Source organism: Rhinatrema bivittatum, chromosome 2 (assembly GCF_901001135.1).
Source record: "Rhinatrema bivittatum chromosome 2, aRhiBiv1.1, whole genome shotgun sequence".
NCBI classification, from domain to species: domain Eukaryota; kingdom Metazoa; phylum Chordata; class Amphibia; order Gymnophiona; family Rhinatrematidae; genus Rhinatrema; species Rhinatrema bivittatum.
The window spans coordinates 81,136,214-81,158,692 of NC_042616.1; the positions used below are offsets into that span (position 1 = coordinate 81,136,214).

Genomic DNA, 22,479 nt, shown 5'->3' on the forward strand with positions numbered 1-22,479 from the left:
ACCTGATTCAGTAATTCTCGGACAATTGTGACCTCTTCCTCTGCATGCCGCTCTCCTCAGCGTTCCTGGGACGGCATGGGCAAGCTCATCCGCCATCTTGAATCGGGGATTACCTAAGGCATGCGCGTGCGCGCCAGGCCCCATCTTATACACGTCATGGCGGGAACCTCAGGGGCATCCCCTCCGCATGATGTCATCTGCATGCGTGTATTTGAACCAGCCGGTCTGAAGCTACCTACGAGTTAGCAAGGACTTCCTTCCTGCTGAATTCCACTCCTTCGGAGATACTTACTTCGCTACGCTGAATTCGTTCCTGACCCAGAGACTTGAACGATTTAGGTACTTGCTCCTCGGAGGCCTTGTCATGTTCTGGCTATCCACTCCTTGGAGGACCTTTCTGCCTGGAGTCTCTCTTCATCTACTCTGGGCTTTGTCTGGTTCAGCCTTGTGACTTCACTACCTTCAGCTGACGGAACCTCTGGTGTACCCCGTGCCTCGGGCCACTACAGTGTTCACCTCAGCAACCATCTTTGCACACTTCAGAGTGAGTACCATCTGCTATTCAGCTCTATTGACCTCCTGTCTACGTTCAACATTCTCCTGTGATTCTCGGCTTACCCCGTGCTGCGGGCCACTACCGGATCTATACAGAGAAGTTCCATCGTAGAAGGGATTCCCCAGCATAGCCCGCTCCGCGGACCACTACCGGGAATATAAACATTTGTAACCTATCATTAAAATCATCCATTGTACCTGAAGACTGGAGGATAGCTAATGTAACCCCAATATTTAAAAAAGGCTCCAGGGGCGATCCGGGAAACTACAGACCGGTCAGCCTGACTTCAGTGCTAAGAAAAATAGTGGAAACTGCAGGTATCTTTCAGATAATAGAAAGACTAGGGGGCACTCCATGAAGTTAGCATGTAGCACATTTAAAACTAATCGGAGAAAGTTCTTTTTCACTCAACGCACAATTAAACTCTGGAATTTGTTGCCAGAGAATGTGGTTAGTGCAGTTAGTATGGCTGTGTTTAAAAAAGGATTGGATAAGTTCTTGGAGGAGAAGTCCATTACCTGCTATTAATTAAGTTGACTTAGAAAATATCCACTGCTAATACTAGCAACAGTGACATGGAATAGACTTAGTTTTTGGGTACTTGCTAGGTTCTTATGGCCTGGATTGGCCACTGTTGGAAACAGGATGCTGGGCTTGATGGACCCTTGGTCTGACCTAGTATGGCATGTTCTTATGTTCTTAATATCATCATTGAGCTACCCATTCCTCTGGACTGTGTCTCTCTTTCCCACTTGGTGGGATTTTCTACAATCCTGTACAATAAAGTCTCTTTGCTGTTGTGTCCACCTCAGCTGAGGCCACGCCTATCGTGGTGAGTCCCCACAGAGTGGAGTCAGCTCTCACCCCGATCCAGGGTCTACAAACATACCATATTATTACAGGTGCAACGTAAAATCCTGGCATCGAACCAGTGAACACACTACTGGAACAAGTGGCAAAGACAAGCCAGAACTGCAAAAACAGGCCTAGTTAAATGCAAGTGAAAAGAATGAATGCCAGGACAATGAACCTGCACTAACTGTGACTGTTATGTCAGAGAGTTCATGGTAGAGCTTTATAGCCTGGCCTGGAAAGAGGCATTATCAAGTGGCCTTCTGGGAAGCAGCACAGACTGGTCTGAGGTAGGCACCACATAGGAGCTAGAGAGAGGCACTGTAGAGTAGCCTGTTGGAAACTACACAGACTGGCCAGAGAGTGGCACTGCAGAGCAGCCAGAGAGAAATGCTACAGAGAGGTCAAATGAAGGCATTGCAGAGGGACCAGATGTAGGTGCTGTAGAGAGGATGGCAGAGGCACGGCAGAGAGGCCAAACAGAGGTGCTATCATGTGGCCAGTTGCAGGAAGACCTGAGAGACCGATCCAGATGAATGGGTTATGCACACCAACCAGCAGATGGAGACAGAGAATAAACAGGCTTGTAAAGCTGGCATGGAGGCTTATAAGCATCCATGCTGACCTCAGTTAGGGACTGGACTGGACTAAGACTTGGTTAGGCTGTTCAGAAAAGGAAGACATTGACAATTCTTGAGGTTAAAAACTCATTCTCACTTCCTCAGCTAAGCATTGCTCTTACATAAGACAAAAACAAAAAAAGAAGAAAAGGCAGCTCTATCCTTAGTTGAGCACAGCTTTGTCTAGGGGGCTTCCAGAGTTCTTATCTGGTCTGGGTTGGGCTAGGTGATCTACCTCCCTCCTGCCCTCCCTTTCCCTCTTCCTCCTTGTCTCCCTCAGTCATCTTCTCTTGATCTTCTTCTGTCTTGGAACTGACTGCCTTATAAAGTTTGTTTAAAAAAAAAAAAAGAGCAAGACCGGCAGGAAGCTTGAACCTGGCAGTGGCTTCTCGGGACCTGGGAGAAGATTTTGCGAGGGTAATTTTCTGATCTGATACTTTCCTGGCTGCAGTGAAGCACAGGGGAGAGCTCTGGGGGTAAAGCAGCAGGAGAATGGCAGCCACTGCAGAATGTGGGAAAGCCTGTGCTCTGCTCAGGCTGCAGCCTTAGAAAGCTGCAGTTGGGGAGAAGGGAGGAAGTGGCTAAGTTATGCCACATCTGTTTGAATGACAGGCAAGGAGTTCCCTGTACGTACCTGGATCAGTCCAGACAGTGGGTTATGTCCCCAATCCAGCAGATGGAGTCAGCACAAGCTTTGAGGGGGCATCACCCTATATAGCACTACCCCCTCTGCAGGAGTTCAGTATCTTCTGACTCCAGCAGATGCGAGTAGGGTATCCTGGGATTCTCCCATTGCTATAGGTTTTTCCCTGTGTTTTTCTTTCTGATTTTCGCTTTGGCCTCTGCCTACTTGTCTTGTTTTGGATCAAGTTGTTGTATTTAAAAAAAATAAATAAATAAATAAAAAATGAAAAAGTTTCTCTTTTGGGGAGCTGTTTTTCTCTTACCCTCTGTGTCCTCTCTCTTGCCTGTGCTGCGTTTTGGATGGGGTAAGTTTTGGATTTGCTGTGTTTCTTTTCCTTTGCAGCTCTACAACCTCCGGTGCCTCGCGGATGCCGGTGGAGCCGGCCTCTCCGCGCTGAATTTCTTGCCGGCGGCCATTTTGCAGCTCCTCAGGGGCTGCTGTGGCAGGCAGGGAAGACGTTTTCGGCGGGTTGTGCGGCCAGGAGGGCCCCCCCGCGGCACTTGGAGCTTCATCCGGCGGGCAGTGCAGGCCGACCGGGCCCCCCCGCGGCGCCGTTTTTCAGGCAGGGAGGACGTTTTCGGCGGGTAGTGCGGCCAGGAGGGCCCCCCCGCGGCACTTGGAGCTTCATCCGGCGGGCAGTGCAGGCCGACCGGGCCCCCCCGCGGCGCCGTTTTTCGCTCTCTCGCAGCCCCCCCGAGGCTTAAGGCTTTAATTGAGGCTGTTCTTCGCTGCCGTTTCTGCGGCCACGCGCTCCCGATGCCGCGGCCGTTGCGCTGCTCAGCCTGCGGGGACGCTTGGTGCCTTCCCGGGGGGAGGACACCTCGCAGTCCCTCGCCGATTTTGCCTTCCTTTCCAGTTTGCCCGGGCAGCGTGGGCCGGCCCCTCCCCCATTCCTGGCGGGAACGGCGGCCATCTTGCACACACAGCGCCCTGAGGGGACTCAGGGAGCGCTGGAGGATAGGGATGCGGTTGCGGCTTCTCCACCGACCCTGGTACCGGAACCGGGTCCGCCGGGGCAGGGTACCACGGCCTCTCCTTCGTCCGGAGCCCCCTCGGGCAGGCCGGGGGTTTCCCCGGAATTTATTCTGCTTATGCATACGGCATATTTGCAGGGGCTGGACGCACCTGCGGGGCCTCCCCCGGCTACGGTTCCTCGGATGGCGACTGCTTCGCAGGCCCCCCCCGTCTTGGCGGGCGTGGGGGCCCCCCCCCCCCCCCCCCCGTCCGGGCCCGACCCCCCCCCCCCGGGGCCGGGGGGAGCGGCGCCAGGCCCGGCGGCTTCTGAACCTGATGTTACGGCCATGGACCAGGCGGACTCCACGCCGGAGGGGAATGATCCGCGCACGCTTCGCCTCTTCCGGAGGGAAGAGCTAGACGACCTTATCCCGCTGATTATCCAGGAGCTGGATCTGGGTCCGCCGCCGGACCCGCCCGCGCCTGTAGCGCCTGCGGTCGTCACCTCGTCAAAGAAGGGGGATCCGGTCCTGGCGGCTCTTCGGCCGAGGGCCCGGGCTTTCCCATCCACGAATCTTTCCTCCAGCCTCTCACTAGGGAATGGGACGCTCTGGAGGCTTCCTTGAAGGTCGGACGGCCCATGGAAAAGTTGTATCCACTGCCGGAAGTTTCCTGGATCTCATTAAGGTACTAAAGGTGGACTCCGCGGTGTCGGCGGCGAAGAGGACGACGATCGCGCGGCCCTGCGGGATACGCGAAATCGCAAGTTGGAAGTTTTCCTCAAAAGGGTCTTTGAGGTCTCCACGCTGGGTATGCAAGCAGTGATGTGCAGTTCCCTTGCCCAGCGGGCAAGCCTCCTCTGGGTGCAGCAACTCCTCCCTTCCCAGGCCCTTCCTCCCGGGGAGGCCGCCCCAGCGGATAGGCTGGAAGCAGCGGTGTCGTACGGGGCGGATGCCTCGTACGACCTGTTTCGGGTGCTGGCACGTTCCATGGTTTCGGTGGTAGTGGCCAGATGTTTGCTGTGGCTTCGCAACTGGGCGGCGGATACGTCCTCCAAGTCAAGTCTGGGCTCCCTGCCTGTCAGGGGTAAGTTCCTCTTTGGGGAGGATTTGGATCAGATCATCAAGTCCCTGGGGGGGAAATGCGGTTCATCGTCTGCCAGAGGACAGATACCGGTCTTCTAGGGCGTTTTCTTCGTCCCGGACCAGAGCCAGGGCTCAACGACGCTACAGGAACTACAGTCCGGCGGGCTCCAGGCCCTCCGCCCCCAGGTCTCAGCCCTGGTCGCGCTCCTTTCGCGGGCGCCGGCCCGCCCGCTCCAGCCCCGGGACGGGACATCCCTCTCCCAAGTCCTCACAATGTTGTCAGGCTCGCCCACTCCGCCGTTCCCAGACTTGGGGGTCGGCTGGCGTTGTTCGACAAGGAGTGGGCGCACATCGCCTCATACCAGTGGGTCCTGGACACCATAGGACGCGGCTACGCTTTGGAGTTTGTCCGCGCTCCACAGGGACGGTTCATCTTCTCCCCCTGCGGATCGGGCGGTGCAGTTAACGCTGGACAGGCGTCAGGAGATAGGCGCTATTGCGCCCGTGCCCTTCGGAGAGGTGGACTTGGGCCATTATTCAATTTACTTTGTGGTGCCAAAGAAGGACGGTTCCTACCGGCCCATCCTGGATCTCAAGGAAGTCAACAAGTCCCCGGTTCCGCATGGAAACACTGCGGTCTGTGATCGCGGCGGTGCATCGGGGGGAGTTCCTAGCCTCCTTGGATCTGACGGAGGCCTACCTGCACATTCCCGTTCACCGGGAACATCAGCGTCCTCTCAGGTTCAAGATTCTGGCCAGCATTTCCAATTCATAGCCCTCCCGTTCGGGTTGGCGACGGCTCCGCGCACTTTTACCAAGATCATGGTAGTGGGGGCGGCTGCCCTTCGGAAGGAGGGCATTCTAGTCCATCCTTATCTGGACGATTGGCTCGTTCGAGCGAAGTCTTTCCGCCACGGACAGGCAGCGGTGGCCAGGGTAGTACAGTTCCTGCAGTTCCTGGGATGGGTGGTGAATTTCTCCAAGAGCTCCCTCGTGCCCTCGCAGCGCTTGGATTTTTTGGGGACGACCTTCGACACCCGTCCCAGCTCCTGGGGGTGATGGGCTCCACCATCGACATGGTCCCTTGGGCGTTTGCGCGCCTCCTACCTCTACAGAGAGCTCTTCTCTCCTGTTGGAAACCGCTCTCGCAGGACTACCAGGTGCTTCCCCCTCTGCCGCAAGCGGCCAGGAACAGTCTGAGCTGGTGGTTGGATCCGGCGAATCGGGCTCGCGGCGTGTCCCTCGATCTCCCAAATTGGGTGGTAGTTACCACCGACGCCAGTCTCGGCGGCTGGGGAGCAGTGTGCGACCGCAGCTCCACGCAGGGGACGTGGTCCGAGGTGGAGTCGAAATGGTCCATCAATCGTCTGGAGACCAGAGCGGTCAGACTAGCTCTGCGACACTTTCTGTCACTTCTTCGGCACCGGGAGGCCAGGATATTCTCGGACAACGCAACCACCGTGGCCTATATCAACCGACAAGGAGGCACTCGCAGATCGCGCTCGAGGCAGCGATGTTGATGCTGTGGGCAGAGCGGCATCTGGTCCGCCTGGCGGCCTCGCACATCGCAGGGGTAGGCAACGTCCAGGCGGATTTCCTCGGTCGTCAACTACTGGATCCCGGGGAATGGTCACTATCCGATGAGGCGATGCAACTGCTTGTCCATCGGTGGGGGACCCCCCACCTGGATCTGATGGCATCCGCGCAAAACGCCAAGGCTCCCAATTTCTTCAGTCGCCGGAGAGAGCGAGGTGCGGAGGGAGTCGATGCCCTAGTGCTCCCGTGGCCGCCCCATCTCCTTCTCTATGCATTCCCATCATGGCCACTGGTGGGCAGAACACTCCGCAGAAGAGAGGCTCATCAGGGGACTGTGGTTTTCGTCGCACCAGAATGGCCCAGGCGTCCCTGGTTTGCGGACCTGCTACAGCTGGTCCTCGATGGACCCATACGACTAGGGCGTCTCTCCCGCCTCTTGCATCAGGGTCCGGTATTTTTCGAGCAGGCAGACTTCTTCTGTCTGGCGGCTTGGCTTTTGAGAGGCGCCGCCTCCGGCGCCGAGGCTACCAGGAGGCGGTAGTGTCCACCCTGTTGAGTTCGCGAAAGACGTCGACGTCGGTAGCCTATGTTCGAGTCTGGAAGGTGTCCGAGGCGTGGTGTTCCAGCCAGAACACGGGACCAACTAAGGCTTCTGTTCCTCACATCCTTCAATTCCTACATGCGGGGGTGGACAAGGGGCTCGCCTATAATTCCCTACGGGTCCAGGTGGCCGCCCTTGGTTCGCTATTGCGCGATGGGGGTTCTCTGCTGCAGCCCCCGGACATTGTTCGTTTCCTCAAGGGTGTTCCACATCTGCGGCCTCCGTTGCGAGATCTTTGGCCCTCCTGGAGTCTCAACCTCGAGCCACTGAGGAGTGCAACGCTTAAGGATCTCACCCTTAAGGCAGTGTTTTCTGGGGGCTATCTGTTCCGCTCGTCGCTTATCGGAACTGTAGGCACTCTCGTGTAGAGAACCTTATCTGCGTTTCTCCGACTTTGGAGTTTCCTCCGCAGCGTTCCATCATTTCTCCCGAAGGTGGTGTCTGCGTTTCATGTGAATCAGACGGTGGAACTGCCGTCCTTCTCGTCTTTCGAGCCGCAGTCTCTACGACTCTTGGATGTCAAGCGCACTCTGCGTCTCTATCTGGAAGCTACGAATGATTTCTGGACGTCTGACCATCTCTTCGTCCTTTGGTCTGGCCCCAAGAAGACGAGGATTGCCGGATGGCTGAAGGCTGGCATTGCGGCTTCCTACATTGGGGTGGGGCGGTCTCCCCCACCCGGCATTGTCGCGCACTCTACGCGTTCTCAGGCGGCCTCCTGGGCGGCGGCTCGCTCGGTTTCTTCTCAAGAAATCTGTAGAGCAGCCACCTGGAAACCGTTACATACGTTCTCGAGGCACTATCGCCTATCTCTCGCCTCTCCAGTCTCTGGGCATTTTGGCGAGCAGGTTCTCCGAGCAGGCCTCGCAGGACCCCACCCGATTTAGGGAAGCTTGGGAACATCCCACTGTCTGGACTGATCCAGGTACGTACAGGGAAAAGAAAATTATTATTTACCTGCTAATTTTCGTTCCTGTAGTACCATGGATCAGTCCAGACGCCCACCGCGTCTGGGTTCTCTGCCTGCTCGGCTCCTTTTTTCTGTGGCTGTCCTTTCTAACGTTTTCAGCTTTTACTGCTTCTCGCAGTTCCCCACAGGTTGTCTTACTGTGTAGGTTGTCTTACTGTGTTTCTAAAGCTTCCTACCCGTTGGTAGGATCTTTGCAGTTCTAGTTGGTATAGTTGCACGGCTTCGTTGCCGGTTCCTTTTCTACTTGATCCATTAAGGGGTTCGGTTTTTCTACTCGGGCTTTGATATACTCGATACTGAACTCCTGCAGAGGGGGTAGTGCTATATAGGGTGACGCCCCCTCAAAGCTTGTGCTGACTCCATCTGCTGGATTGGGGACATAACCCACTGTCTGGACTGATCCATGGTACTACAGGAACGAAAATTAGCAGGTAAATAATAATTTTCTTATCTGGAATGTGGAAAGCAGCACTCTGGGGAACCCAAGCTACCAGGAACCTCTAAAAAATTAAATTCCATTGGAGCCAGCCTCTCTAATTCGGGGCCCACAATTATGTTGGAACTGCAGGGGAGTGTAGAACACATAGATCTTCCTCCTCTTTCTCCCATAGGATATATGGCTAGGGGGTCATTGGGAAATTCCCTTGCAGCTACAGCTTTAAGAGTTTGTTCTCCTATCCTCCTCCATCGGATTCATCTTCCTCTTATCTGGGCAGATAAATTCTTTAAATGTATACAGCAAACTTTTGCTGTGGGATTGTTGTGGGCTATAAATAAACACATAAATATTAGCAGCTTGAAGAAAGATCTTTATTTAGATAAAGTATGGGATATCTCAGAAGAGTGAGGGTTATCCCGTACTTTATCTAAATAAAGATATTTTTTTAAGCTGCTGGTATTTAGGTGTTTATTTATCTGAAGAAGTCTCAGAGAGAATTTTGACACCATTTATTTATTTATTTATTTATTTATTTATTTAGGGATTTTATATACCGATTTTTTTGATACAGATCAAATCAACTCGGTTTACATAGAACAATAGTACATTAACAATAACTAGTCAAACCTCAAAAGAGGAGACAGATTGGGAGCAGAAGGTAAAAAGTTACATTATAACAAGGGTGAGTAACTTGGAATTGGAAATGAAGAGACAGATAATCAATATAGATTAAATAGGTCATACTTCCAGTTTACACAACAATAAGCTAATTTGTTTCTTTGTAATAACATTTTCTTAATGAGTTGGCATTATTATTTTATCTCTTATATGTTAATGGGACTGGGATTCTTGTAAGTCATATGATTTCTTATAAATTGATCCAAGAAGGCAGGATCAAAACTTTATGTTGAACTTTGACAATTTTTTTTTTTTTACTTTTTAGCATACATTCTTGTATTTCAGCATATTCTGGCATGTCAGCAATTTTGAATAGATTTTTTAAGTCCGATCAATGTAATTTCATAGTGAAGAAATGATTTTCTACTTAACTAGTCTGGCCTTATAAGAGAAGAACCTTTCAAAGCACCCCTACAGGATGGTATTTGGTCCCTGGATCTGCTTCAGGTCTTCCAGCCCCATTTGATTCAGGGAGTTTGAGTAGGAAAAGGAAGAGGAAGAATATTTGTTTAGGTTTTGAGGATTCCCTTGATAGGTTTAAGAAGCTGCTGAATACAACTACTGAGGATGAATTGGAGGAAAGGGAATTTTCTCTGGAAGGGGATGATGGTTCTTCTATGGTGTACCACTTTATAGTAACATAGTAATGAAGGCAGAAAAAAAGAGCAAATGGTCCATCCAGACTGCTCAGCAAGTTTCATAAGTTAGTAAGGTAGTAACCGCCTCCAGATTCCGGCGTGAAAGCTCTTGGCCTCTGCTCAGCATGCCAGCTTAGAGCCATGCACAGCGAGGAGCCAGACTCCCTTTGTGCCCAATGTGAGGAGGCAGTGGGAGCCTCGGGCCAGGACCAGTCTCAACCGAGGTTTGCTGACAGTTCCCCAGGGGCCACCCCGGATCTAGCGGGCAGTCTCGAACAACCTGGGATTCCGGGGGACCTGGTACCCCGACGACTAGAGACCACTTCCATTTCCTGGGTGGATCTCTTTAAGGGGATCCATGCCTTTGTACAGATGCAATCAGCTTCCCATCCAGGCCCTGCTGCGGCTCCAGCTGGTCCTGCCCCTGGACCTTCGCGCCCTTATCTTGGGCACCCGCCTCCGGGCAGTCCGGTTCAGGCGGACCCTGATGTCTCAGAGGACGAGTCTGAACCCCCCGAGGAAGGGGAACTTCCCTCGGGGATTGAGCCCTTATCGAACCATGATGCGGTTCTTTCCCAAGGAAGATCTCTCCGACCTGGTATCTCAGAGCCTAGCGGAGTTGGCTATTACAGGCCCCAGCACTACGATGCCATCTACGCAGAACCCTCTGCTGGAAGGTCTTCGTCCTACAGCCCGCCATTTTCCCTTCTTACAAAGCAGCACAGCAACTGATAGATTTGGAATGGGCTGCACCAGCGGCCTCATTCAAAGGGGGTCGGGCCCTGACGGGCATGTACCCCCTGGACCCAGCAATAAAGGAGATGCTGGCGTGCCCTCAGGTGGACGCCTTGGTTAGCGCTGTGGTCAAGCGCACTACCATTCCAGTTGAAGGGGGGGGCGGCCCTCAAGGAGCCTCATGACCGGCGACTGGACGCCATCCTGAAACAGACCCTTGAGGTGGCAGCTCTATCTTTGCGGATCGCAACCTGCTGCACAGTGGTGACGCGTTCCTGTTTGTCACAGGTCAGGAACAATGCTCTGGCAGCGGACATGGAGTCAGCTCTCTCGTTCCTCACGGATGCCGCATCCAACCTAGTCCGTACGACAGCCAAGGGGGTCTCATCCTCTGTAGCTGCCAGGAGGCAGCTCTGGATACGGAACTGGTCAGCCGATGCTCCTTCGAAGACACGCCTCACCAGAATGCCATTTAGGGGTTCTTTCCTGTTCGGCAGCGACCTTGATAAACTGGCCAGCACATGGGGCGCCTCTCCAGTACCTCGACTGCCGGAAGATAGGTTCAAGAGGAACCAGCGCGCCTTTCCGAGGCCCTCCAGAGGTAGAAGCTCCCAACGCTTCACTCCCTATAGGAGTCGCTACCAGGCACCTCGTCCTCAGGCCAAGAACCAGTCCTTTCGGACCAAGCAGCATAAGAGGGGAGCCGGCTCGGGTTCATGGCCCGGCTGCGCCTCCCAATGAGAATCAGCTGATCCATCCGGGGGACGGAGCCATAGGGGGCAGGTTAACCCTCTTCTACCCCAGATGGGTCGAGATTACGTCAGATCAGTGGGTCCTCGCCATCATCCGAGAGGGGTATTATCTGGACTTCCATCATCTCCCTCCGGACAGGTTTGTGGAGTCTTCGTGTCCAATACACAAGAAGGCGGCATTGGAAGCTACCCTGGCGAGGCTCCTGTCCTTGAAAGCCATAATCCCAGTACCTGCACGGGAAATGGATTCTGGGCACTATTCCATTTATTTCATGGTACCCAAGAAAGAGGGCACTTTCCGGCCCGTACTGGACCTCAAGTCAGTCAATCGATACTTAAGGGTCGCGAGGTTTCGCATGGAAACTCTGCGCTCAGTCAAGACCGCAGTACAGCCAGGAGAATTTCTCACGGCCTTAGACTTGTCAGAAGCCTACCTGCATATCCCGATCCATCAGGATCATCAGCGCTACCTACGCTTCAAGGTTCTGGGACGCCACTTCCAATTCCGGGCTTTGCCCTTCGGGTTAGCCATGGCACCGCGGACCTTCACCAAGGTGATCGTAGTGGTAGCAGCGGCGCTCAGACGGGAAGGAATCCTTGTCCATCCCTACCTAGACGATTGGCTGATCAGGGCGAAATCACGAGAGGAGAGCCATCGGGCAACCAACAGAGTGATCGCCTTCTGGAAAGCCTGGGATGGGTAGTCAACCCCAACAAGAGTTGCCTACAGCCTTCCCAATCACTGGAATACCTGGGAGTCCAGTTCGACACCCAGGCAGTCTCACTACCAAGAGGAGGTTAAAACTTCAGACGCATCTCCGGTCCTTGATGGGAGCCAGCCGGCCCATAGCTTGGGATTATTTGCAGGTTCTCGGCCTCATGGCATCCACCCTGGAAGTGGTACCCTGGGCAAGGGCCCATATGAGACCTCTACAACGCTCCCTGCTCTCTCGCTGGAGCCCCCGCTTCCGGAATTATTTCACGCACCTACCTCTGCCAGCCAGAGTGTGGACCCAGTTACGGTGGTGGTTGCAGTCCAACCACACGAGCAGGGGGTTGAAGATGTCCTCCCCCACGTGGATTCTGCTCACCACAGATGCCAGCCTGAGCGGATGGGGAGCACACTGCGAAGAACTCACCGCACAAGGGCGGTGGAACAGAGAAGAGTCAGGTTGGAACATCAACCGTCTAGAGGCACGAGCAGTCCGGTTAGCCTGCCTGCAATTTGCTGACAGACTGCGGAACCGGGCAGTCAGAGTGATGTCCGACAACGCCACCATGGTGGCATACATCAACCGTCAGGGCGGAACCAGAAGCCGACAGGTGTCCCTAGAGATAGCCCCGCTGATGGCTTGGGCAGAGGCGAATCTTCAGGACATCTCCGCCGTCCACATTGCTGGGAAGGACAACACCACAGCAGACTTCCTCAGCAGAGAAAGCCTAAATCCGGGGGAATGGCAGCTGTCGCCCACAGCCTTCCAGATGATTGTGGATCACTGGGGGATTCCAGACATGGACTTACTAGCGGACAGGTCCAATGCTCAAGTACCCAGATACTTCAGCCGCAAGCGAGATCCGTTCTCTCACGGGATCGACGCCCTGGTTCAGCCATGGCCTCCAGGGACCCTGCTATACGCTTTTCCTCCGTGGCCTCTGCTGGGCACCCTTATCCACAAGATTCAGAAGCACCGGGGCCTAGTTCTTCTAGTGGCACCAGACTGGCCAAGAAGACCCTGGTATGCGGAAATGAGAAGACTACTGGCAGGGGAGCCCCTTCCCCTGCCTCCTCTCAGGGACCTACTTCGTCAAGGTCCCATTCTCCACGAGGTTCCAGCTCAATTCTCTCTTACGGTCTGGCCATTGAGAGGGCTAGACTGAAGAAAAGAGGTTACTCGGAGCCCGTGATAGATACACTCCTCCGAGCTCGCAAGTTTTCCACATCCCTCACCTACATAGGGATCTGGAGAGTATTTGAAGCCTGGTGCGATACTCATGGCACCAATCCACATGCGACTACTATCCCTATTGTTCTGGATTTCCTGCAGGATGGGCTTCAGAAGGGTCTCTCCCTAAGCTCCATCAAGGTTCATGTGGCTGCGCTGTCTTGCTACGGTCCCAGGAGGGATGGCAAGACCATTGCCACGCATCCAGAAGTTTCTCGCTTCCTGAAAGGAGTCAAGCACATTCGTCCGCCACTGAAGTGGCCAGTGCCCCTGTGGAATCTCAACCTTGTTTTGGATTTCCTCGCGGGATCCACCTTCAGACCCCTTTGGGGCCTGTCTCTCCGTTCGCTAACTTTGAAGATGGTGTTCCTGCTGGCAGTGTGTTCAGCACGCCGCATCTCAGAGTTACAAGCGCTGTCCTGCCGTGATCCCTTTCTCAGAATCACTCCTGAGGCTATCCATCTTCGCACGGTTCCCTCCTTTCTCCCTAAAGTAGTCTCACAATTTCACCTCAACCAAACCATATCCTTGCCTACCACAGCGGGTTTGAAGAAATCAGAAGAAGGGCGTATACTACGCAATCTCGACATCGGCAGATTACTGCCCAGATATCTGGAAATGACAGAAGAAGTACGAAAGACGGACCATCTGTTCGTCCTGCACAGCGGGAAGAAACAAGGAGAAGCGGCCTCTCGGCCCACCATCGCCCGCTGGATTAAAGAAGTTATCAGAGCGGCTTACGTAGAGGCCGGGAAGTCACCGCCTCTACAAGTCAAGGCTCATTCTACCAGAGCCCAAGCAGCATCTTGGGCAGAATCTAGGATGCTGTCGCCTGCAGAAATATGTAAAGCGGCGACATGGTCCTCCCTCCATACCTTCTCCAGGTTTTACCGTCTGGATGTCCAGGCCAGGGAGGACACAGCATTTGCGAGGGCAGTCCTACGCGGTCCTCAGGCAGCCTCCCGCCCAGTCTGGGAGTAAAGCTTTTGTACATCCCATTTGTTCTGAGTCCATCTGGCTACACGCTAGGAAATGTTGAGATTACTTACCTGATAATCTCCTTTTCCTTAGTGTAGACAGATAGATTCAGCATCCCGCCCGGCTGCCAGTATACATGGGTTTCACCGATTCAAGGTAGGCCATGTCATTTTCCTACATAAGAGCGTCCCCTTTGCCAGGTGTTGACGCCTTCCGGTTGTGAATGCTGGCGGTCTCCAGCTACTATCAATCGGTCAGGGGAATCCTGTTTCACTATTTCATTGAGCGTCAGTACACACACATCCATAACAGCTTTTGCAAGGAAGATTACTGAGTTGCTTCGCTTCCTGTGGGGGTATATGTACCCGTGCTGACGTCAGATCCGTCTCCAACTGCTAGCACGAGCACGCTATACCCATTTGTTCTGAGTCCATCTGTCTACACTAAGGAAAAGGAGATTATCAGGTAAGTAATCTCAACAATATCTAACGTAGCTAGTAACTATCCTGGATGAAAATCTGATTGGTGACAAAATACCAATACCTAAAGTACCTGAATGTAATCCACTTTGAAGCGCTGAAAAAAAAAAAGTATGAAAAGCGGAATATAAATCTAAATAAAATAAATAAATAAATAAAGTAAACGAAGCTGTAGATATGATCAAAGATTATTGCTTCACCTTGCAGACCTTAACAGTAGGGAGAATGTTCAAGCAGACTTTCTGTATAGAAATCTTCTGGATCTAGGCAAATGGGAACTGAACCACAACACCTTTCAGGAAGTAGTTCATAGTTGGGGTTTGCCTCATATGGATCTGATGGCTATTTGCAAAAATACCTGAGGTTCCTCACTTATTCAGTCATTGCAGGGAGTTTGACAGTGAGGTCATAGACACTCTGGTGCCTTATGTTCGAGTTTAGATAATTTTGAAGCATTCTGTAAGGATCAATTGGCTTCTCCATGGAGTTCCGATACTTCCTGCATTTTAGCCTTTAGGTGGAATTGGAGAAAGTCTCAGCCTTGAATTCTCTGAATGTTCAGATTGTGGCTATTTCCTGTTATGGGGGCAAAATTCCTTGGGTTTCAGTAGTGGCCCATCTAAATGAGGTCCATTTTCTTTGTGGAGATAAGTTGTCAGGGCCAGTGCTAGCTTTTTTGCTACCCTGTGCAAACAATTATTGCGCTGCCCCCCACCCATGACACTTCATTCATTCTCTGTCTCGGGCCTGCCAAAAAAAGCCCAGCTCCTTCCAGCAACCTAAATTTTAAAAACTGTCACCCCTTTACCCTCTGGGTCTTCACACCCTCCCCTGGAACCCATTGCTGGTGCAAGAGTATTAGGTGCCCTAGGCAAATCTTATACCCCTGCACCCCCACCTCCTGCTCTCGCCACGTACACAATAAAAGATTTTGCATTTAAAATTGATTTTATTTATTTATTTATTTATTTATTTAGAGCTTTTTTATACCGGCATTCATGATACAATCATATCATGCCGGTTTACAGAAAACAGGGGGTGCAGTAACTTTGTACAAATAACCAGTGCATAGGAAACAATAAAGTTACAATATAACAGGGTTGCTAGAACTGGTGGAGCAAGGAGACAGTAATTAAAGAAATTATATAGAAGTAAAATATGTACAATGAGCAGTATTTACATTATGCTTATGTTAATGGATATTAGACTCTGGAAAGGCTTGTTTAAATAGCCAAGTCTTAAGCCTTTTTCTGAATGTTAATAAGCATGGCTCTAGTCTGAGGTCAGTTGGTAATGTAAAATAATAAATAAATAAATAAAATAAAATAAAATTGATTTTACATGAAAAAGAATATTCAGAGTACAGTCTTGTGAGGTAAAAAAAAATGTCATAAGTTATCTGCATGCGCTTCTTTGGTGCCAACCAGAAAATCCTACAAAAAAACCTACTTGGTACCATATGGTATTAGGGCTACTATAATGTGTGTTAGATGTGATTTTGACCCTCCTCTTTCTCTCTCTCATAGACATATCTACAAATGCTCGTTCCTTCATACACATGCTCACATGCATATGCTTCCTCTTTTTTACACACATTCATGCTCACAGATGCTCTCTCCTACATATAAATGTTCACACACTCACACACGTTACCTCTTACATACACACATACAAGATCCCTTTCTTTCTCACATATACATGCTCAGACATACACACACTCACAAATGCACACATACGAAGAGAACACTCTATGCTTCAGTATCTCAGCCTTTTCTGATATAAACTGAAGAATTTACTGCTCAGAAAGAACTTACTATTATTTAGACCTCTTATGCCATCATCCCTTGAGCTTTCATCTGACTCAGTGTGCTCTCTCTTTCACACACACATATGCTCAGACACCCACTCACCCACCCACACACACACATATGCTCAGACACCCACCCACCCACACATTTGCTCAGGCACCCTCCCTCCCACACACACATGCTCAGACACCCAAACACATATGCTCAGAAACCCACATACACTCCACTTATACTCAGACACCTACACATACCCATACATGCTCAAACACCCCCCCCCCCCCCCACACACACACACACACACACACACACATTTCCTCCTGCTCATACATACACTGTAGAGCCAAGGCCTCTCCCAGAAGCCCTGGCCCTCCACTTCTTCCGCGGGGCAGGTTGGAAGCTGCTTGGTGGCTTGTTTTTTCCTTCTGGCCATCTAGCACTAGTCCTGCAACTCATACAGACCTTACAGCTCTGCAACTCTTAACCGTGCAGCAGGTTGGGAATTGCTGTGTGGCCCTAGGACCCCTCCTTTTCGCTGCACAGTCCTAGGGCTCTTGTTCACCACACAGCACTATGGCTCCTTCTCTGCTTTGCCATACGGCCCTGAAAATCTCTCATCTTTGCCGCACATGCGCTCAAGAGAGGTCAGCTATTAGGGGGATAAGAAAACGAATGCTCAATTTACCGGCATTCGTTTCGTAACCGGCGCACAACCATGGGTTCGGAAAATGGATGCTTGTTGACTGAGTGTCCGTTTCCCTAACCTGTCTACCAGCACTCTTTTTTTTTTTTTTTAATCTTTTAAACTTTTCATCCCTCCGACTTAGGATTGGCACAATATTAAGACAGAGGATGTACAGAAAAGCAGCATTTTCTACTTTTCTGGTCAACCTTTTGGGCTGTTCAGAAATTAACACCTGCTCTGGGAAGGCTTTCATTTCTGAGCATAAAAATGTGTGGGTCTGGCACATTTTTTTTTAATATCTAGGGAGCATAGCTAATAGCCTCATCAACATGTATTTGCATGTGATGAGCGCTATTAGTTTCACAGTGCATTGGATGTGCTTTATGGACGCACTAATCTCCTTATAGCTTAAGCGGCCGTAGCTGTGAATCCAAAATGTGCGTCCAGCCGTGGGTTAAACAGCGCGCTTGGCTGAGTGCACATTTTTGCATTGGCCCCATTGATAGCTGGTCCCCTCCAGATCCTTTGCAGGCTGCATATCCTATCTGATAACCTCTGGCAGTGCCCAGCAAAGAGAGCCATTGCTCACCTCTCCTTCCACATAAGGGAGAAATTTGCGTGAAACACATTGAAGAGGTGTGGTGGCAGTTAGTGGATTGGAGCCTGGATATGTTTGTTTACAATAAAGAGTATGCATTAATGGGCTTCAGATTATGGGACTTGATATGTATGCAGCAATGAGAAGTATGCTTTATAGCAATATACTGTTTTACCAGGTTCTGAACATAGGCCCTGATATGTTTACAGTTATGTGCAGAATTACTGAGTTTGTGATGTGACCACAGCTAGGTTGGTGTGGAGCCCTCGGCAAGTGAGGTTTCACTCCTGGGGGTTGTGGCAGGGTTGACCATGTCCAAGGGCAGATAACAATTATTGTGTTTAAAGCTGGTTCAACAGGGAATATCAAGTAATTTGTCTTCCTGTCTGTATGTTGCATGGGTTGGTGAGAGCTGAGACGATGTACCTGTCAAACTCTTCAGGTTTGACTGCCAGGACTGACCTGCTCACCACCCAAGAATTATGTTGCATATTCATAAGTGATTCCTGCTTTTTTATGGACCAGATCAATGTTGCACTGCAGAGAACATTTTTGCCTTGTAATCAAGGATTGAATTGCAGGATATCTTGAGAGGTGAGGCTTAAAAGGCCCTATGTCCCGGACAGCGAAATATGTAAAGGAGGTTGGCTTCTACGGCCTACCTGCGGCCAGCATGATATTTATTGAGTGTTTCCAAATTGAAAGTCAGCATATGAAGCCATAGTTAGGGGTATTTGAGATGTTAGATGGCATTTTTTTTGTATGCACTTGACCTATGCCATGGCCATATACATCCAATAAACATCTTCTTTCTCAAATGGCTATGTGATATAGATTTTTCTCAAGTCAAGTTCAAAAAAGGAGACTGGGGTAAGGGTATGAAGATGGGCAATAAATAGGCTGGGGGGAGGCGGTGACTTGAACCTGCCATAGTTGTGGGTTTTTTTAAATGATATATATGATTTACATGATTCCTATTAATATCGAGCCCCAATGTGAAATTAACTGTTCAACCTCTAAGTAATATCAAAATACTAAAATGCCATTTTTTTTAAACTTCTGTTTTAGGTTTTTTTTTTTCCACATTCCGTTGCATATTTCCAAAAGATATTTACCATTGTTTGTGACAATTGCCAGATCAAGGATTTCACAATTAAAGGTTTGTCTGTTATATATTTCTCTGTAAAGTGACAAATTAATGATGAGCTGAAGATTAATAAAACTATGTTTTCAATCCTTTTCTAAGATTCTTATGATTTCTTTAAGATAGCTAGCCCACATAGCTGTAGTCTATAGTGCCATTTTATAATGCTTAACATTCTTGATAGGTACAAATAACTTTTACTATAAAACCTCATTGTGTCTATATTTTGGGCCTTATTTTTGATCCTTTGCTCTGCTTGCTTTTAGTAAAGGGAAATCTTCCTTTATAAATCTGTTTGATTGTTTTGAAGGTGTAAATAAACATGTAGATAAAGGTGAGCTGGTTGATATAGTATATTTGGATTTTCAGACAGTCTCCCATGAGAGACTGAAAATCCAAATATACTATATCAACTAGCTCACATTTATATTTCCTGAGGATAAATGTCATAGAATATAAGGCAGTGTCCTATTGTGGATTAGCAACGGATTAAATGACAGGAAACAGACAGTAGAACTAAATGATCAGTTTTTCAAATGTAGAAAGGTTATTAGTAGAGTATCACAGGGATTGGTACTAGGGTTTCTGCTGTTTAACATATTCTTAAATGATCCCGAAAAAGCAATGCGAGTGAGGAGATCAAGTTTGCAGATGACACAAAATTATTCAAAGTTCTTAAAATAGCAGCGGATTGTGAGGACTTGCAGAAGGATCTTGCAAAACTAAGAGACTGTTCATCTGAATGGCAGATGCATAGTGATGCAAATATGGAAAATATTCCCAACTACAAGTACATAATATTGGGATATGTGCAGGGAGTCAGCACCCAGGAAAAGGACCTTGGAGTCTTTGTGGACAATACATTGAAATTCTTGGCTTAGTATGCAGTGATCGTCAAATAGCAAATGGAACATTTCCTGGCGTGTAGCCAGATGGACTCAGAACAAATGGGATAGTATCCGCGTGCTAGCAGTTGGAGACGGATCTGACGTCAGCACGGGGGCGTTTATATCCCCACAGGAAGCGTAGCTATTCAGTAATTTCCGTCTCCAAAGCAGTTTGGAGTGCCTGCACGCTAGTTGAGCGTGCTTTCCAAGACTACTTTAATTTTTCTCTTTTCTTATCATTCTAGATTCTACTTTGTTTTGCCTGTCTATTCGACTTAGAGCCCCGCGCTCCTGTGGTAGATACCCAAGGGTTCCTCCCGCAGCGAGCTCCCGGGGTGATTGCCGTGCTCCCCCGGTGGGAAAGTCCTCGGTCCTGCCGAAGCGCGGCAGTGACGCAGTCCCCGGACGGTATACGAGGCCCTTGGTCCCGGCGTGGACGAGGTAGCGGGTGCATTTCCTCAATTGCGGTGGTGAGGTGATCCCTTCCCCCGCAGCCGGAGACCGCCTGTGTTCCAGCTGGGAAGCGCCGAAGCTGGTAAGGAGTACGTCTCTTCCTACGGGTCTCCGAAGCGCAGAGGATCGGCGGCGTGGCACGCCGTGGAGGACGCCCTTGTGGGGCCTTGCTCAGGTAGTCCGCGCCCGTAATAGGCGCGGCTTTCTTCCTCCTTGGCTTTGTTTCCGCTTATTACTGAAAGCTTATTGAATGCCTATTGAGAGCATATTGCTGCCCGCTTATTACTGAAAGCTTATTGATTGCCTATTGAGAGCATATTGCTGCCCGCTTATTACTGAAAGCTTCTTGAATGCCAATTGAGAGCATATTGCTGCCCGCTTATTACTGCAAGCTTATTGAATGCCAATTGAGAGCATATTGCTGCCGCATATTCCTGTTGAGCGCCTGTTGTATTAAGCGCCTAGTGCTGCCGCATATTATTCTTGAGCGCCTGTTGTATTAAGCGCCTATTGCTGCCGCATATTATTATTGAGCGCCTGTTGTATTAAGCGCCTATTGCTGCCGCATATTATTCTTGAGCGCCTGTTGTATTAAGCACCTATTGCTGCTGCGTATTGTTATTGAGCGCCTGTTGCATTAAGCGCCTAGTGCTGCCGCATATTGTTATTGAGCGCCTGTTGTATTAAGCGCCTATTGCTGCCGCATATTATTATTGAGCGCCTGTTGTATTAAGCGCCTATTGCTGCCGCATATTATTCTTGAGCGCCTGTTGTATTAAGCGCCTATTGCTGCCGCATATTATTATTGAGCGCCTGTTGTATTAAGCGCCTATTGCTGCCGCATATTATTATTGAGCGCCTATTGTTCAATGGATCAGAACGCTGCAGAGTCTTCAGCGACGGCGCCGCCTGCTTCAGGCATTGCAGCCCTTGGCCTCTGCTCAGCATGCCACCTTAGGGCCACGCGCAGGGATGAGCCAGATTCTCTGTGTGCCCAATGTGAGGGGGCTGTGCGACCCTCGGGCCAGGACCTGTCTCAACCACGATTTGTGGACAGTTCCCCAGGGGCTACCCCGGAGTTAGGGGGCAGTCTCGACCAATCAGGCATCCCGGGGGAGCTTGTACCCCGGCGATTAGAGGCTGCTTCCATTTCCTGGGTGGATCTCTTTAAGGGAATTCATGCTTTTGTACAGATGCAAACGGCTGCCCATCCAGGCCCTGCGGTTCCTGCTGTTCCTGTAGTTCCTGCGGTGGCTGCGCCTGCGGCGGCTGCTGCGGTAGCAGCTCCTGCAGATCCGGTTCCTGGACCATCACAACCTTATCGCGAGCGGGACTTCCCACCGATGGATAGCCCGGATCAGTCAGACCAGGAGGTCTCACAGGACGAGTCCGAACTCCCGGACGAGGGGGACTTCCCTCCAGGGACTGAGCCATATCGGACCATGAGGCGGTTCTTCCCTAAGGAGGATCTCTCCGACCTGGTGTCTCAGTGTCTGGCAGAATTGGATATTACAGGTCCCAGCGCTTCGGTACCTTCTGCGCAGAACCCCCTGCTGGAAGGTCTTCGTCCTAAGGCCCGCCATTTTCCATTCTTACAGGCGGCGCAACAACTGATCGATTTAGAATGGGCGGCTCCAGCGGCTGCCTTCAAAGGGGGTCGGGCTCTGAAGAGCATGTACCCATTGGCACCGGCTTTCCAGGATCTGCTGGCGTGCCCTCAGGTGGACGCCTTGATTAGCGCTGTGGTCAAGCGCACTACCATTCCAGTTGAAGGGGGGACGGCCCTCAGGGAGCCGCATGATCGGCGACTGGACGCCATTCTGCGTCAGGCCTTTGAGGTGGCAGCTTTATCTTTACGGATCGCCACCTGCTGCACGGTGGTGACGCGTGCCTGTTTGTCACAGGTTAGAAACAACGCTCCAGCGGCAGACATGGAATCCGCTCTTTCGTTCCTTACAGATGCGGCATCTGACCTGGTCCGGACAACGGCTAAAGGGATTTCATCCTCCGTAGCTGCCAGGAGGCAGCTCTGGATCCGAAGATGGCTGGCTAATGCGCCTTCTAAAACCCGCCTCACCAGATTGCCCTTCAAGGGCTCTTTTCTTTTGGCAGCGACCTTGATAAACTGGCCAGTACATGGGGCGCCTCTCCAGGGCCCAGATTGCCGGAAGATCGGTTCCGAAGGGGCCAGCGCGCCTTTCCAAGGCCCTCCAGGAGCAGGAGTTCCCAGCGTTTCGTTCCTTACAGGGGTCGCTACCAAGCACCACGTCCTCCGGCCAGGAATCAGTCCTTTTGGACCAAGCAGCGCAAGAGGGGAGCGGGCCCGGGCTCGGGTCCCGGCCGCGCCTCCCAATGAGAATCCGCCGATTCATCTGGGGGACGGAGCCATAGGGGGCAGGTTGACCC

At 51.0% G+C, this 22,479-nt stretch overlaps 1 protein-coding gene across 1 annotated transcript in view; it reads left to right on the forward strand.

The window, feature by feature from the left end:
• DLEC1 (DLEC1 cilia and flagella associated protein) overlaps window positions 1–22,479 on the forward strand; it is a 778,557-nt gene that overhangs the window by 326,065 nt on the left and 430,013 nt on the right. Inside the window, exon 15 of the mRNA XM_029587026.1 lies at window positions 18,658–18,748. Coding sequence (XP_029442886.1) covers window positions 18,658–18,748 — 91 coding nt within the window. The remainder of the gene's footprint in view (window positions 1–18,657; window positions 18,749–22,479) is intronic.